General features: G+C 38.2%; 2 protein-coding genes across 4 annotated transcripts in view; one reads left to right on the top strand and one right to left on the bottom strand.

Annotated features, from left to right (window-relative positions):
- Positions 1–3175, bottom strand: part of LOC142137165 (cytosolic beta-glucosidase-like) — a 34079-nt gene extending 30904 nt beyond the window's left edge. The window contains exon 1 of one of the 3 annotated variants that reach the window (XM_075194733.1): positions 3073–3175. The gene's annotated coding sequence lies outside the window, so the exon portion shown is untranslated. Of the gene's footprint in view, positions 1–1850; positions 2064–2455; positions 2546–3072 lie in introns of those variants that run through there. The other 2 variants (XM_075194731.1, XM_075194732.1) reach the window with 2 other exon arrangements.
- Positions 2541–19028, top strand: part of ADGRA3 (adhesion G protein-coupled receptor A3) — a 50815-nt gene continuing 34327 nt past the window's right edge. The window contains exons 1-2 of the mRNA XM_075194730.1: positions 2541–2768; positions 17599–17670. Of these exons, the coding sequence (XP_075050831.1) occupies positions 2542–2768; positions 17599–17670 (299 nt within the window). The 5' untranslated portion in view covers position 2541. The remainder of the gene's footprint in view (positions 2769–17598; positions 17671–19028) is intronic.

Genomic DNA, 19028 nt, shown 5'->3' with positions numbered 1-19028 from the left:
AAGCTGCACTAATATCTTAAGTATAGGAAAAATAGTATTTCACTACAGACAGAAACATTACAAAATCCAACGTCATTTTATGTGTGCTTCATTAATGTTTTTATTTAAAACCTAAATATCCCACTGGGAGCTCTATGTGCGAAAAAATTGGGGCATCTGTTGCAAGCCACTTTTGCCATCCAGATCACTGTCGGACAGAACTGAAAGTTCTGGTGCCAAGAGGCACATTTATTATTAATTGCATTTGCAACACAATCTATTTCAATTGTTATCGCAAAGATAAGGATTGCGTAATTACAATTATTACGGTACCTTTAACGCCAGCTTTCAGGGTGCTGCGAGCTGAAATCCGGCTTAGACTTACCGTAATACTCCTAACGCCGTGTTACTTTTGCGAGTAACACGGACAATTGAATATGCCCCTAAGAACTTACTTGGCTATTTTCCAACCTTACTAGGTAGGGAAAAATTATGTGGGCGGAGCTTATTTACACACTTCTTGTGGATAGTGCAGTCTTACTATGAAGACCTGCCTACCTCAGTACATTCCCAGTGGTAGGGGTATGATGACACAATAGAAAAACCATCCATCAATGTCTTCAATAAAGATGTTGTGAACGTCAGATTTTTGCATTAAGGGTCAGATGTTACATTTAGTCACTCAGTCTGCATTTACCCAGGAACGCCATAATCGGCTTAGCTACTCCCATCAAAAGTTTGCACCTTATGCAGATGCTGCCATTTTGACAGGAAAATTCAAAGCAGGAAAGTAAAGTTAATGTACAGTCTCCTTGTAGCAGAGAGACAAATGTTCTCCACTGCAGATGAACCAGAATAAGCACTTTTAGGGGCCTATTTAAAAAGCTCCTAAGAGCTAACAATCCCTCCAAAACAGCAGTTTTCGAAATATCTTCTGTCTTCGTACGCAAAAGCAGTTTCTATGGAGACTGCTATTTTGCGCAACTAACAAAGTTCTGAAAATCGTTGATTTTCGGAACTTGCCCCGAAGAAGATGGCTTTAGCCATTGAAGCGTATGAGGAGAGCTATGCGGTAGAGGGATCTTTGGATCCCTCACCTCTTACCTGCTCCCCCCCTACAGATACTGTCACAAAGGTGGCTTTGTGCATGTATTACCTTAGGTCACGCATGCGCAAAGCCACCTTTGCGATAGTAACCGGAGTTTTAAGGTAAGTAAAGTCATCACCGGGACAGCCTCCTATCGGACGCACTGTCACAGGATGATTTTTTGTTAAATGGACCCAAAAAAACCATGCGTTATCGTTGTGATGACAGATGATAATTCACTGGGCAAAACCCTGTTAATTAATAAATATACCCCTTAGTCTGTACTAGATCCAGTTTACACTGAATCGATTAGTGCTAACACTAATAGATTCAGTCAATCAAACTATTAACCCAGACAAACACCACTAATGTAATTTACAAACTTTATTCTAGGGTCCTGTTCCACCTTCAGACCTACAATAAAATACACATATATGGTATCTTTATATTTAAGATTAAGATTGCTAATTATGTAAAAGTAACACCTTGTCAAGACTGCTTGTTGCGTCTTAGTTAATATTTATACAACGGATTTAAACTAAAAATATATTTATTCTAATAAAATATAAGAGGAAAGTCTTGTAAAACTCAAAAAAACATTTGAAAAATTTGCTTTCGGAATCTAAGATAACATTGTTATTCCTGGCGAAACCCATGGCTTACCCAAAATGGAAAACAACTGAAATCTATAAAAGAAATGGGAAGGTAGAAGTATAAGAAATGTAGAGTTCAAAGGTTTTAATAGAGGATATGAAGAAAACAGCATTCTGACCTCTAGACTCACCTGATCTGTAACATACTATAGAACCAGGACAGCACTCACTCCATAAACATTATTATCAACAAGTTATTTTAGTAGTTTTCGTCTTCTCTCCATCAGTTATTACTGTTGTAACGGTATACTATACATTAATATTATATAATAAGTGATGCCACAGATACTGTCTCTCCCATGTGCCCCTATGGGCTCAGAGCATACTGCTGCAGTCTCACTGTGTACAAGTTGTGGGATCCTGTGTCCTGGGCCTGCCGCCCCCTCCCCGCTGACATGTCTGTGCTTGGAGAGGAGGAGATCGGGGAGGAGGAGGGAGAGGATCTCGGGGGACAAGGATGACGGTCTAAAGCTAATACCGATAGGCAGCCCGTGTGTGAGAGGGGGCAGGAAGGCCGCTCCAGTACTGCCCGGGGGCAACAACCAGGGACCTCCCAAGCTGAAGCCACAGAGACCACCCCAGTCCACAAAGACCCCAGACCAGAGGCTGCAGTAACCGGAGACCTCTCCCCCCCCACTCACCAGACAGACCCCAGCCCACCCCTCAATCACCCGAGACTGCAGTCTGGAGCTCAGCAGAGACCACCCCCCATTACGTGCAGACCACCCCTACCAACCTGGGAGACCCCCGAGCCTGGAGCACTAAGAGGCCCAGCCAGCTACACCGGGTCACGGCCAGCTCCAGTCCGGGCTGGTGATCACAATGGAGGCCTGGGGCCTGTCGCTGCTGGCCGCTCTGCTCGCCCTGCTGTCCGGGAGAGGTGGAGGCGCGGCCTGGGCTCTGCCTCCTGGGTGTAAGCAGGACGGAAGGCCCCGGGGTACGGGGAAGGCGGCGGGATCCGTGGCGGAGGCTGGGAAGGTGGTGTGTAACAGCATGGACAGCGGGAGAAGCCTGCCCCTGGGAGCCCTGCCCAACCGGACCACCACTGTGTGAGTACTGACATGTCACCTTACTCTTGTGGAACTAGAAGTCCCAGCATGCCTTTTAGTCCCTGTAGTACCACAACAGCTGCAGAACTACATCTCCTCTGCCCAGTGCAGTTAGTTATTATTACTATTATATGGAACTATAAGTCCCAGCATGTCTTTTAGTCCTTGTAGCTCCACAACAGCTGCAAAACTACATGTTGCCTCCTCTGCACACTAAAGTTTGTTGTTATTTTTGCCAATGTATTATATGGAATTATAAGACCTAGTGTGTGTTTCATTGTGGAGCTGAGCACCCCTTACCCACCTGATCTGGTACCAAGTCTCCAGCTTAGCACATGGACAATATCTGTGTTGTTTGTAGGTTCTGCGGCTATTTCAGTGGGTACAAGTTGCATATATGATACCTAGTGACCTTCGATCTGTAATATGTTATGATCAGAGCTTATCACTACAGGCATTTAATTTTTTTTGTGTTCATTGGCACCTAATGTCCTTACACTTTGTACTCCTCTCCTACTGCGTACTTTGGTATTTTATGGAAGCAGTTGTATTATAGGGCACCCTCAGTGCAAGGCTATATTGGACATGGCAGCTGACTAACTTACTGCTGTTTAGTTGGGCAGGCTTTGTGAGGCACACTTGTACAGTAAGGACATTATTCACAGTTTTGGTGAGTGCACATCTGTTCTTGAAGATTACCCTCAGGGTAAACAAAAGTGTACTCTTCTAAACTACACTATGTCAATCTGTCCAACATGGCTTGTTTACAGCTATGATTGTAAAACATGCCAATTAAACACAAACAAACAAAATACTTATTTTATATTCAAATAAACAACAATATTTTGCTTTTTATTTACACTTGTAATATATTCACCATGGCAAATTCACAGTACTGCTCTTTCACTGTGAGTTTTAAATGCTTTTTTTTAGTTAAGGAAATAAATCTTTTCACTCAACTGAACAGCAACCTCATCATCATCATCATCATCAACATTTATTTATATAGCACCATCAAATTCCTTAGCGCTTTGATTGGAGTTTAGCACAAACTGAGCACTTCAATTATGTTCTAAAATATAGCTGCCACTTGCACTGAAAACGCACTCAGATTATCAGAATAACGAGTTTAAGGGATATATTTACTAAACTGCGGGCTTGAAAAAGTGGAGATGTTGTCTATAGCAACCAATAAGATTCTAGCTGTCATTTTGCAGAGTGCACTAAATAAATGATAGCTAGAATCTGATCAAACCCGCAGTTTAGTAAATCTACCCCTTAGTCTGGAATGCGCATATGCAAATAGTGTTTACTATGTCCTTTCTAAATGTTATGCAGTGAACAATTTACATTTTTCATTTGTATTTCAAACTTGCATAGATCAACATTCAGAAAATATGTTTTGTCTGTAGATATAATTGCATTCTTGGTTATTTTAAACAGTTGTTTTGGCAAACCAGAAAATGTTATTAGCTGCAAGCAAAATAACTCCTTTGCATCATAGTGGTCCAACTGGTGGCTCGCAAGCCAAATAAGGCCCAATGAAGGGGTTGGGTACTATAAAACGATGCTGAAAATCACGACGCTACCCGGCAGCGTCTGATGACGTCAGATTGAAGGGTTGCACTGTCGTCCGTGTCCCTTCAATCTGACGTCATCGGACGCTGCCGGGTTCTTCAGCTGCTGCAATTTAGTAAAGTCTGCCTTTCAAGCTGCCAGTGTTTCCAGCGAGTCGGTGATGAGGTCTTCGATGTAATCCTGCCGGGGTAAGTAGTGTCGTGATTTCCAGCATCGTAAAAGTGAGTACCACCGCCAATGAAGTACTTCTCTTTTATAGCAATGATGTAGTCTCCATATGTACTTTTATATGATTGGTTTTAAGGTTCTTTTGTTAAATTCATGAAACATCTACTGCTTGATTTATCTCTATATGTGTACACTTTGTAAAACAGGCATTCTCATCTGTAATATCTAACCTGCAAATCAGTGCAGCTCACCACTTTAAAATGGTGAAGCGAGGGAGGTGGCGTGTGAGCAGGAGGAACAATCAGAAGCTGCAGTTGCTTGATTGGTCCCAACCCATGGTTTGGGGTGTATGTGTTGACCTCTGAGGTCCTAGCTTTAGGGGGACAGGATGCATTATTAAAATATTTTCCATAGGTGGCAGCACAGATTTTAAATAAATATATACAAAAAAACATTAGGCAGCACAAGTGTCCCTAAATACACAAGTAAACACATAATAAAGTTTAGTTGAAGCTGTTGTCAAAATAAGAGTGATGTGCAGAACTGGATATGTCATCATCATCATTTATTTATATAGTGCCAGCAAATTCCGTAGCGCTTGACAATTGGGAACAAACATTGATAAAACAATACTGTTTGCTGAAGTTATTGCTACTAAAGGAGTTGAAACCAGATAATACTAGTAAAAGTTCATATACTTCTAACAAATACTGTAAATGTTGGATCAGTGTTTTTTATATGAAAAAGTTACTTTTCTTCTTAGTGTTATTTGTTTGATCCTAAGCTCTGTATTAGTGGGGCCTAAGGTGGCCATACTTGTTGATGTTTTCATGACAATTTCAGAGCATAGACCATTCTATGTTTATTGAAACATAGATTACGCTACATTTTGGTTTTATGTCTCTCTAAATGAGTTCTTCCTGCTGCACTTTTTTGTTTTTAAACTGGTTTGGGAGTTTACTATTGGCGTTTGATCTTTCTAATACTAGATATCTTGTGCTGGCAATTGCTATCTATAGCGTGTTGCCATAATATTAATAGCATCTGCCGTGATGTCACTTTATTGTTATCTGTTGAATTATTCATTGCACTATACAAGGATACTCCGTTTAACAAGATGTCATATAAACACATGGGTGTTTAATACAAATGAATTCACCTCTGAACGTTCTGAGTAAGCACTGAGCTGTATGGTGGACTAGTTTTATACTTTTGTGTCACCGGTATTTGATCTTTGTAATAAATAGATAAAGTGATTTTCTGATTCAAAGCTGGAACTCTATTCTGTATGAATACATATGTAGAAGTACATTATTGTGATTACCGTGTTTAGTTTTATTTTCCGTTTTTAAATAAATTGGTGTAAATATTTATTTCCAGGCAATATTTTATATAATTTTTTTGGTCTACCATATGCAACATTATACATTTATATTATATATACATAAATTATGCCTTCTACAGAACTCGTTTTGTTTGTATATAGGTTTATACCATTTGTGTTGTGTTCTTTTTAAGCACTGATGGTGTTTTGTTCACATTATAGGCAAGTGTTGGTCCAATGTTTTCTCTATATCAATATACTTAATCAGGATCTGTTTTGCACACATTCATTTATCATGTATGCAATGTAGAGGGAAGTCATTACTTTGAGCTCTGTGGTTTTGTTTTTAATTTCTTTAAAAATGTAAAACTTGAGCGGCTATTTTTGACCCTAGAGCGGTAACCATCTCTGCAAATGAACGACCGCTGCAATTTACCACTGGAGCCCCAGCGTAGACCACATCCTGAACTAAACATTTACACTCTTCACTGCTGCCGGCGAAAGGAGAAAGTGCTATCATGCACATGTGCATAGCGATTTCACCCCATGAGGAATCCAGCAAAGGCGGAGAGGCTTCAGCTAGATCCCTTTAGAAAAAGACTAAGGCCCTGATTCATTAAGGATCTTAACTTGAGAAACTTCTTATTTCAGTCTCCTGGACAAAACCATGTTACAATGCAAGGGGTGCAAATTAGTATTCTGTTTTGCACATAAGTTAAATACTGTCTGTTTTTCACGTAGAACACAAATATCAACTTTCAACTTTCAATATCAACTAAATTTCAGTGTACAAATAAGCTATCAAGTATTTGTGTGCTACATGAAAAAACAGGCAGTATTTAACTTATGTGCAAAACAGAATACTAATTTGCACCCCTTGCATTGTAACATGGTTTTGTCCAGGAGACTGAAATAAGAAGTTTCTCAAGTTAAGATCCTTAATGAATCAGGCCCTAAATTCCATCCTGAGATGGCGTTACTTTGCTGCTAAAAGCAAAACTTTCTGCATCTTAATAAATTGACTAATGCTGCTGTTTCCATAGAGGTCTACGGGGACAGCGGTAATTAGGTCAAAGACGGATAAATCTCTGTTTTCTCCCACGCTGACCCTTCGTTAAATAACAAAGAGCGGTGAGAGAGCCTTTTGCTGAATTTTATGCCTGCGTTTTGGCTCTTTACCGCTAGTTAAATAGACGTTTTGGCTTTTATTGCATGTTGATATTTCAGGTGTACATAGAGATTTTCTTCAGGGCAAACAGGCCATCCAAACACAAACTTCATGTGAATGCAAACCCCCACGTTCAAATAGTGTGCAGTGAATCCTCTCCGCTCGTTGCCATGAATACTTAAAGTAAGAAAACCAAACGTGTTAACTTTTAAAAACCATATAAGGTGCCACAATTGTAACACTTTGTACTGTGTTAGCATAATATCCAATGTAATAGCTACAAAAACAACAGTGTTACAATTGTTTTAATGGCTAAAAGACTAATATATATTACTCACGCTTTTCAAAGTGGATGATTTGATAGGTTTTTTCTTATATAGGAAAAACAGCTGTCTTAAGTACCCAATTTATAGTTGGTGATTAATCATTGACTTTGTAAATGTTGTGCTTCATTTTGGGAGGATTCCTTTTTTGTTTTATGACTCCAAGGCTTAGTAGAACCTAAGTGCTTTCTTTTAAAGAAGAACAACACAATTTTGGTCTCTAACTATCAGTGGAGCAAACCACAGTGTTCATGCGTCATCTTTCATTCTCAAAGCTCAGAGAGGAATTTTAAAAGTGGAAATATTTTTGGGAAACCACATGAAAGACCCTTTCAGCTTTGTGGCAACTCTTTAGCTTTTGTTTCTTAGACATGGCGTTAAAGGATTGCCACTGGAAACCTAAGTATCACCTGGTGGGTCTGGTGCCCCTTAGTCTAAAATTGCATGTACATACTAGTTCTTTTTTTTATGTCATGTTTTCTTAGGTAGTGTGTTTAATTAGAGTAGGGGACTTCATATGTCTTTTAAATGGGAAAATAAATAAATTATATAGACAAAAACCTAACTTGTCATTATAGGGAGCCACTATAATTGTTTTCAATCAGAGATCTTTGGAAACTATAGTAAAAACGCAGACACCATCAGATAGCTTTTATGTATGTTTATCACTCTGTGTTTACCTTGTTGTAATTGATGCGGACAAAGATCGTAGTTTCTTACATATTTTGTTTTACCAAGTGTCGTATTGGGCAATAAGAATCTATCTACAGTTAGTATTGAAAGTTTATGCCACCTATGAGTTTTTTCACCTTTTATTTTCTTACATGATGGAATCAAAACTGATTTATCCGTGAATGCTTCCCACTGGTCAATTCACCATACTCTGGGATGTCAAGTAAAAAGAAAAAATCTAAAGATTGTTCTTAGTTATTTACAAATAAAAAAAATAAAAACCAGACAATAATTTATTACATAATTATTCATCTTTTCCTTTTTACTCCTAAATAAGCCTGGTGCAATGATACGTCTTGAGAGGTTGCAAAATGAATTGATTGTAGTCTATTTGTGTACAAGTAGTGTTTCATTTGATTTAAAAAAAAAAAAATAAACCAATCAGTGATTGGACCCACATTTGGTTAGTGCATTTCCAAACAAGACTTTTATCATAAAGATCAAAGAACATTTAGAGCAAATCCACAAAAAATGTTATTCAAAAGCACCAATCTGGTAAGGATATAATAAGATTTCAAAGGGCTTGAAATATCCCCCAGAGAACTGTCAAAGAATTGGATAGAATGTGGCATAAGTTTGTCTAGAAAAGGAAGTGCTCTATAACTGAGAATCCCACTTGTTAAAGGGGTCTATGGTAACTCTGACAGAGCTACAGTCCTCTATGACAGAGAGGAGAAAAGCTGTCTACAGGACAACAATTATCCTGGCTCTTAACAAATCTGCATTTTGTAGCAGAGTGGTAAAAAGAAGAGAACTTACATTACATTGTGCCTAGACTTTGCTTGTAAGCATGTGTGAGACCCACATGCCAACTTCACTGAGGCTAAGATTGCACTTTTTACTCTCAATGCTAGGTGCTACATTTGGCACAAGCATCATCATTTATTTATTTATATAGCGCCACCAATTGTGCAGCGCTGTACAGAGAACTCGCTCACATCAGTCCCTGCCCCATTGGAGCTTACAGTCTAAATTCCCTAACACACACACAAACTAAGGTCAATTTAATAGCAGCTAATTAACCTACTAGTATGTTTTTAGGAGTGTGGGAAAAAACAGAGCACCCGGAGGAAACCCACGCAAACACGGGGACAACATACAAACTCCTCACAGATAAGGCCATGGTCGGCAATCAAACTCATGACCCCAGTGCTGTGAGGCAGAAGTGCTTAACACTAAGCCACCATGCTGCCCCCGCAAGCCAAATAGTTTGCGTGATTCTTGATTACTATCTCTACCATGAAACAGCGGCAGCAGAATATTGCTGTGGGGAAGCTCCAATGAGGCAGGGACTGATGTGAATGAGTTCTCTGTACAGCGCTGCGGAATTAGTGGCGCTATATATATATAAATAAATAGATGATGATGATATGGCTCTGTGCATGTGGTGTATAGCTACAGAAGGCAACTTTTTTTTTTTTTGTGTGTTAATAATGCAAAGTAGGGCTATGTAGTGATTAGAAGCAACACATCCATTATATAGCAGCAGCCTTTTATTGCCATAAATCAAATAATCAATGTTCCATCAGATATAAATAGATTTGGTAGGAAAAGGAATGACTATTATGAAACACGTTCTTGTAAATCATAAAAGTCAGTGATGTGACTTGTTTTTATATGATTAGAGTTAGAAGTAATGTTAAAATAACCATTTTAATTTTCCCATAGCAATTTTTGTAAATTACTAGTTGAAAGGCTTTGCTTAAAATCTCATAATGGAGCATAAACTGTTTCTCCTCTCCCAGTTGGGTCCTGCATTGATGAATGAGATGAAAGACGTAAATGGTTTGAAAAATGTTTTATGTGTTTAAATGCTATTTAAACAATTGCCACATGTTAATTTAAGTTGCTTTACAGGCTTTGAGAATAAAGCCAATGAAAAAAACTGTAATGTAACCTTGAGCCTTGTTTTGGTGGCTCTTTTAGGTGAATTAACTGAATAGCCGGAAAAATCCACGATAGCCGGCATTTAACACTCGGTCATTTCTATTCATTTATTCAGTCACCTATGAAAACTTGTGCAGAGGAAATGGGGTAGTGTTACCCATAGCAGAACATGATTAAAAGTGTGGATGCTGTCTGCAGGTTCACATCCTTTCCTGTGCACCCGTTTTCTTATATGCTCCCACTGGCTATTCCTTATGGCATGGTTCTATTTTTTTAAGAAGAAGCATTCACTGTCTTAAGCTGGGTACACACTACAGAATTTTTCACCAACTTTTTATGCCGATCGATTTTACATGCGATCGATGGTCCGATCGCTCGGTCCATGGACTACATACACACTTGCCTTGTTTTAGACGATAAAGGGAAGAGCAGCTGTCCAGTTAGCGACTTGTTACAGCCATGTTGTCGTGAGCAATGACTGTAATTTTGTACTCACTGTTGTGGATTGGTCGTAAGTTTATACACACTACACAGCGGAAACGAGATTGGAACGAAAATATTAAACTGTACGACTAACCAAATGAGGCGACAATCGTCCATTTGGGCAGACTTTCGACCATCGTGTCACTACACGCACTGACCTGACTTTTGAACGAGCGGTCGTATGTCGGCTGATTGAGCCGATTATTGGACGAAAACCGTGTAGTGTGTATCTAGCTTTAGACTGCCTATTTGTATTTCTCTGTCGGTGTTTGAGTAGCACCTTCAACTACCAATTTACATTAATAAAATCAGACACACACCTGGTCATTTTGAAACAAACACCATAAAGGATAAATTATTTGCTTCACAAATGTCAGGGTTATTAAAAGTGGTTGGGGAAGAAACAGAGGCAGATTGAGGCATTCCAGTACATCTAAGCCTATGTCCACGGTTTGAACTAGTTGTCTTGACATCACTTAACGTCCCTGATACAGGGCTTGGCATTACTGATCCGCACCGTGTGGGCTGGGCTGATTGATTATTGGCATTGACTCCAGGTGGCTTTATAAGGCCGCCAGCAGTACACACCCATTGCCTGTTATAGCGTTAGCTTGCTTAGGCACTACACTTTGTATCTGTTTTGTTGTCTGTTAGATTTTGGACCCTACTTGTTTATTGTTTATTGATCATTTTTGTTTGCTGCCTACACTTGACCTTAGCCTGTTTATTGATTATCTGTCGCCCGCCCTGAACACGGTGTGTGTGACCCTCTACTATTCTATTTGCTGCTTGCTGCTATTTTGTATTTTAGTTACCATTTGTCATATGGTATGTACTCTGTTGTTTCAGGGTACTAGTGTTCCGTATATCCTTTGTATGAACCAGTTTATTGCACAATGGCCTGGGGACAACAAAGTACTGGTGACCATATATAGCTCTGGGGCTGCTATAGGCAAAGTCTGAACCTTTAGTTCTGCAGCTTTATTGAGTAACTGGTGGCATAAATTACGCCAACAAGCTGCTAGAAGCCAGATTATTATGTGTTGTTGCAGCCTAGAAGGGTACCCCATTCATTCAACATATATTTTGACGTTGGTATATTTTTTACATAAGGATATTTTGTATTTCTTTATTACTTTTTGCCATAATATCTTTTAATTTATGTCAATTGATTAGATGAATGGTTTTTGATAGGAGGTGGGATTGCATTTTTTCTCATTCTGCTATTCGAATAAGCTGATCATGAGGGGAAATTGGTAAAAAAAATGTCCTCTTTATGAAATTTATATGTATTGATTTAGTTAAGTTAATTTTTTATAATAAGCGGATGATAATGACAATATAGGTGTAAATAGAACGAGATCGATAGGTTTGAACTTCCTCTGAAGACACTGCCACATAATCAGGCAGAGAAATGCGTTAGCTGACTACTAATGTGGATCTCCTGCTGGTCCTGGACTTCTATGGAAGCCACGGATTGCTACTCTTGTGAAGCTGAAGTGTAATTTGTAAAGATAGTTAACCCACAAGGAGGGATACCCCCAGCCTGTGATTCATTCTTAAGGACTTGTTTGGGACAGTAGACCCCATAAGAGGAACCTGTGTGGCTCTGAATTTATTTTCTTTAGGGGCTGTCCCTAAGAACTTAACGTCGCTATTTAAGATTAATAGGGAATATAGTCTACAACCCCCAATAGGGCTTGGACTGATGTGAGTGAGTTCTCTGTACAGCGCTGCGGAATTAGTGGCGCTATATAAATAAATGTTGGTGGTGATGATATAGTCTTATGTTGAATTGCTCATTCTTTTAGGCAATAAGGCAAACTGATCATCTTCACCAGCAGGTCCAGTTTTGATGTGTGTTGCCTTATAATATATTTTCTATCTATTAAAGATTTGACATTTTATGATTATTGTGGCAGTCTATTGGTGTTCAAATGTTTGAGGTTCTTGCACTCCTCTGATTGGCTCATTTTTCTTTCATACATTCAAACTACCCAGTCATGGATATTTGTTTGTGTTGCGCTTTTAGGCTCATTTCTGCTGTTCCGGTACAGTCTTCTCCATTTCAGTCTCATGTGATGAAATCTTATTATGCAAAAAAACAAAAATACACCTCCTTATTCATGTAACTTAGTAATATCTTTGGCAATATGTTTTGGTGCATATGTCTAAAGAAACCATTGTTATGGGTAGAAATGATATTACATATAAACGGCTATTTATTCCATTATACAACCAAAAGAAAGCCATATCTTTCTCCAAAAAATAATGTAAAAATTACCTTTCCCCTACACCTTGGAGGCAGCCATTTTAATGGGCCCAACCAGACTTCATGAAGGCTCAGCTTGTCCAGTCGCTTGCAGCTAATGACATCACTGAATCATTTCATGAGTGTTGTTTTTATAGACATAACTGAATATTCATGTTTAGGCCTCCACTGTCTGTATGCTACTTTATAAGATTTAGGATTATTCACAAGTGTACTCAAACTGTTTCTATGCTTGACCAGAAATGTAAGTTCTTTCTGTAATTAGACATGATTAGTAGTTACCAGACAATATTTCTTAATTGCCTTATGCTGAACATGTCGGTTACTGTTGGGTGGGATTGTTATATATCAGTGTTGGCTAACCTGTGACACTCCAGGTGTTGTGAAACTACAAGTCCCATCATACCCTTCCAGCAATAAGCTGCTATATATTGGCAAAGCATGCTGGGACTTGTAGTTTCACAACACCTGGAGTGTCACATGTTAGCCAACACAGTTATATATTGTGCTTTTGTAAGCTAGATAGTAATTGCTACTGTCTTTCTATCCCGCCAGGTGTCAGTTCAGTTTGTGCATACGTGTGTTTGTGCTTGAGGTTATTTTTTTAAACTGTTATTAAGGCTTTAAGTTTCACAGAGAATACGCTAATTAAATTTAAACACTGTAAATGCTGTTTAAAAGTCCATTAACAGCCTTTACATTGCCAAATGAACAGCTAGTCGGCTTTAAGAGTCCAAATAGTTAACGCATAACTTTTTTTTATGGCTACTTTTGTTCCACATGTTTGTATTATGATATTTACATTTCTTTGTTGCAATACAGGTCCACTCATTCCTATCCATTCTCCAGCCTGTGTTTCTTTAGCATCAGGCTGGTGGCGTAATGTTTCTTGTGGATATAAAGGGGCAGTACAGTGCAGCCATGTATGTGTGTAGAGTGTTTTGCTAAATAATACAAACACAGTACTTCTTTCAGTGAAATGCGACATTTAAATATTATTGCTTTACATAGACCAGCTAGTGCTTCACCCTTTATTGACGAATGTGCAAAAACTGCAGCAACCAATCATACATTTGCTTTCATTTTCTAGTTTGCACTAGATTATTCAAAGATCATTGTTTTATTGACTGCTAAAGGTTACTGTACATTTGCACTGTTGGCCTTTATTGTTGGTAGATAACAACCAGTACAGGGTACTAAATGCCAAGTTGGTTTATTAGCGACATATACTAATTTAGAGATGGTTTTTAAATAACATGTGTTGCCATTTTATTCCAGTAAACGCAAATCTATAATAATAATTCAGAAGCTTATTTAGGATCAATCAGACATCCTTGTGGAATATTCTCTTTTGTTTGTTACAATGATAATTACATCTTGCACACAGAACAAGAGTGGTATTGTGAAATTCCCCATACAGTCAGAGCAAACGCTGAGAATTGCCACTAGCAGACCAGTGCAGTGGTTCTGTGGTGATAAATACACCATAGTTCTAAAATACATGTACAGTGGTGCTAGGAAAACTGTTGAAGCAGAAGAAATGTAGCATTTTGCTGTGTTCCTCAGAAAATCTGCTTTGTTCGAGTCATGGTGTGTGTTAACAAACCTTAGGCCTTCTCTTTAAATAAGGTTTATGTTAAAATGTGGCACGGCTACTCCGACACACATTAGATTATCATCCAATTGAGTGACACTCCTGACTCTTAATTATCGCCTTAACTGTTAATCCTAGTGGTTCACATACTTGTTCTGACAAAGAAATTTAATGTTGGATCATTTTGATCAATACATGAATGAAAACATATCATTTTGTCAGTGATTTTGATTTACTAGTTTCCCTGCATCTATTTGTGTGACTTAGATGAAGATCTGAACACAATTAAGGTCACATATAGGCAGAAGTTCACAACATTCTAAAGGGTTTACAAACTTTCGAGCACCACTGTACTGTACCTATGTTTGAGCTCCCATGTCGTAACTGCTCAGTTCTCTGGCTAGTAGATCAGACTGTGCTTATCTCTCACTGGAGCTGCCCTTCTGCCCACTCAAGTATTTTCATGGAAGTTAGCAGCCGCTCTCAACATACCAGTGCCTGGTTTTTGGGTCTGGGCAGTAGTCACCCTCCATGACACCATTTGGTAGAAAGTCATCCACAGGTGCCTTTGATACCTTCTGAGTGAAAAACACTATCTCAGGTTTGTTTTACCCTTTTGTACATAATTTGCATACTCTTGTAATTGCAAAAAGTTAAAGCCGCAATCCTGCATAGGTTTATTTGATTTCTTTCTCTTTAAATGGCAAGTTGAGTACTTTTCTAAGCATGATCGTCTTTTCAAAAGCTCTCTGGTTGGCAAACAAAAATGGCTGCCAGACACAGTCAGTCTGCTACACAGACACAGATCTCAGCATGTCATGTGACGGCAGAAGGGGTGAGGGAGAATCTTAAAGACCAGTGGAAATTTAGAAGTGGCGGTATGGAAGATGTAATGAGAATGTAAGTGAATGGAATTTGATAGTTGTACAATAGAGGCAGTAGGAGAAGTAGTGGTATGGCTTACAGTCTTATACACCCCACTTCTACCACTGATAAGTATATAACTCAAACCAAAGCACCTACTACTGCAAACTAACACTATTACAGTCATGTCACTGTGGTTGCTATGGTTGCCCAGAATGATAAATCATTAATGGCAGCCTGAAGAAAAATAAAACAATGCAAAATGGTAAATACCAACAACTTCTTTTAGCCTGCCTCAGTGATTTATATTGATTAAAACAAAATGTTCTCAGAGGAAAGAAATGTAGCTGTTCTACTCCAGCAATGCTAGGGGCTAGATTTACTAAACTGCGGGTTTGAAAAAGTGGAGATGTTGCCTATAGCAACCAATCAGATTCTAGCTGTCATTTATTTAGTGCATTCTACAAAATGACAGCTGGAATCTGATTGGTTGCCATAGGCAACATCTCCACCTTTTTCAAACCCGCAGTTTAGTAAATATACCCCATGGTCTCTAGATAACATGTCAGGCTTTGTGGAGAGGTTCTCTGTTCATATTGTATGAAGTTAAGCAAACAGGCATGTTAAAGATAACTCCAGTTACATGCCATAAATAAAAGAAATTGTCATTTGTGCTTCCCCAACCTACTGCTGGTATCACTATATCTGCTTTTTGTCAATGTCAACCTCTGTTGTCAAGGACCCTTCATCATGAGCTTTCCCATTCATCTCATAATTCCACACAAATCTAAGTTTTTGTTTTTTTCTTTTAATTTTTAACCTCTAGTTACTAACCATGTGAAAGAGATTATTTCATATTGGATTTTGGAAATCTTCAAAAATGATGTGTTTGCAGTACTTAATGGGGTATCTACAAATGTTCATGATAATGTCACCAGTGAGAGCACCGATCTGTTTCAATATAAGGTTGAATTTTTAAGTTTGGCCTGAGCAGTGCAGTCTATACGTCATTATACCGCACTTAAAAATAGAATAGAATTCCCCATTTAAATTGTAACCACACTCAAAAATGATTTTGCCTAATGAATGTGATTTTGCTGGGTATTAAAGCTTATTGTAATAAATCCTGATACTTGAGATTTGTGCCCGAAATTAACTGTTAGTAACTCAAAAATACACTGTTGCTGCTTGTTGATAGAGAATAACTTGCTCATCTTTGCAATATTTATAACCATAAAAACAAACTGTGAACTATAATGATTGTTTGCGTAGTGTGTATGTGTGTATGTATGTATATATATATATATATATATATATATATCTATCTATATAAAATAAAAAATGCTTAGTGGCGTGTGTTAGACTGTGTGTGTGTGTGTGGGAAAAAATAAAACCAAGCTGCAGCGCCACCTGCTGGGCGGAGTTATACATTGACCTACTAAATTCTTAGTGTGTGTGGAAAAAATATATCAGAAAGGGCTGAAATTTGGTATACTAAGATGTTTTTAATTTGTTAATTTAATTTGTTAATTGTTAAAAGTGTTTATAAAGATTTTAAAAAAATATATATCTATTTCTTGAAGGAGAAGTGACAGTTGGGAGTGGTTGGTGGTTGCCGGGGGTGACAGTGGGGAGTGGTTGGTGGTTGCCGGGGGTGACAGAGTGAGAGGAGTGTGATACTCAGGACCGCTGACAGAGATCCCTGTGTCTGGATAGACATCTGGATAGATGTGGCGATGAAAATGAAGGATGAGGTGATGGAGAAGAATGATGAGGTGGTGACATGTGGACAAAACCACGTTACAAAAAGGGCGCTTACGTCGGGAAGTAACGCTCTTCCCCTGAGGAGGCCTGGGCTATGGCCCAAATGCATGACAAGAACCTTTTTAACACCTTAAGTAGCTTGATTTGACTAGAATGCATGAGTATCATGCACGGGTTTACTTGTGTGTGTGTGTGTGTGTGTGTATATATATGTGTATATATATATATATATATATATATATATATATATATATATATTGTACAATGTGTGTGGTCAAAAATTATATCCACACACAATAAACCAAACTACTCTCCCCCACCCCTTTTAAGCTATGTGCTCTTTCGAACAGTGATTATATATGTAGGATGAAAAGGAGAAAACACTATAGATACATTAATGCTCTTCTTGAAGATTTTTCATATGTTATATTATTTTGTCATTTACAATCGGTATGGTAAAAATGTATTGCTCTTGTACCCACACACGCATTAATTTTAGCCATCTTTAGTCTGAAACATAGTTGCCTATTGAAGTGGATGTGTCTTAGCTTATTTGAGTTGATCCCATTTTGTGTGTTTATCCCATGCCTAATATAATCGTTTTGAGATTCTGCTTAATATCTGCATTTCAATTGTATCTCCTTTAAAACTTTCTTTTTATTTGTTCTTCTAGAATTCTGAATAGCAATAAGATCACGGAACTGAATAATGCTTCCTTCGAGGGACTAAGTTTCCTAGAGAGGCTGTAAGTATTTTATTATAATCTCTTGTTTAGCAGTGTAAAAATGTAGGACGGACTGGTGAAAAATATGTATAGGCAAATCCAGTGCTGATTAACACCAACATTCTTTCTGCAATAATGTTTTAAATAGCCTAAAGCGCAATCTATTTAGTGTTCTGCTCCAATAGCTCACTGTAGTATTACACTATTATGATATAATATATTATAACTGGCATAAGAGATTGAGGAATCCTGAATCTGCCAATTCTGGGAAATGCTGTATGTATAATATCTTGCATCCAGGAACCCTGGAACTGAGCAGAACTGTCTGTTGTCCTTGCTGGGCTGTAGCTTAGAAGTTAAATATGGACAGGGTTTTAGTAAAGGAAGTGGCTGAGATGGCAGTGAGGGAACATAAATAACTGCAGGAACCCTTTAAAAATGTTTTAATGGAAACTAAAGTATTTACAGCAGTCAAAACAAAGAAAAATAGAGCAGAGTGAGCCTTAAAAATGCTTTTACTCTGTCATTGATCTCTTCTTTTTAAAAGCTAACATGACCCAAATTGGCAAGATATTTTAAATATATAGTTACATTACATTGTTTTTGATACTCTGAAAATTCCATAAATTGGTTTGCACTTGAATAACTGCCATGTGCCAATCATCCCAAATATTTAGTGTGCCCTTTTTGTTGTGAATCTCATTTTATTTAATATTTTGTGAAACTCTCTTATTACTCTTATTTTCTTCCATGAGCCTTTGCTGTTTCTTAGTACGTTTTTTGTTTTCGTGTTTCTGCGGTCACTGTAGTGTTTATCAGTATGTAACTGGAGTTATCTTTTAACATGCCTGTTTTCTGGCTACAATTGTAATATTTAAGAGGCAGGTTTAAAGGATATTCAAGAGAATTCCATTCATTAAATGTATATTATTATTATTGATTCATTACGAATCCCTGTCATGTCACCTAATACACAATAACGGGAGTTTTATACGTAGTTGACAATCTACTAGGCAGCAATTACGCCATGTAAACATAACAACCAACGCGGACACATGGACACGCTAGATATTCTTTTTCTTTCCTCTTTGTCTTTGTTTTAGAATGTGTTTTATATTAGGTCTGCTTGGGAATAGTACTGGCGTTACTGGTGTGTTAGCTTCAGTAGATCCCTGAATCACGAAGGGGGTTGTGGTTTTTGATGTGTTTGCTTTGTGTGCTGTACAGGAAATTGACTCTCTAGGGGACAAGCCCAAGTACACTCTCAATACATTTTACAAGACTTCCTGCATTCACAAAGCACTTCAATGAACTGGATGCCATTGTAGCACCCGGAGTCTTTTGTGCTTGTTTGACTTCTGGATTTGTTGTGTTAGTAT

Source organism: Mixophyes fleayi, chromosome 1 (genome assembly GCF_038048845.1).
Source record: "Mixophyes fleayi isolate aMixFle1 chromosome 1, aMixFle1.hap1, whole genome shotgun sequence".
NCBI classification, from domain to species: Eukaryota; Metazoa; Chordata; class Amphibia; order Anura; family Limnodynastidae; genus Mixophyes; species Mixophyes fleayi.
The sequence above is the reverse complement of the archived record's forward strand: the minus strand, read 5'-3'. Positions and strand labels throughout refer to the sequence as shown.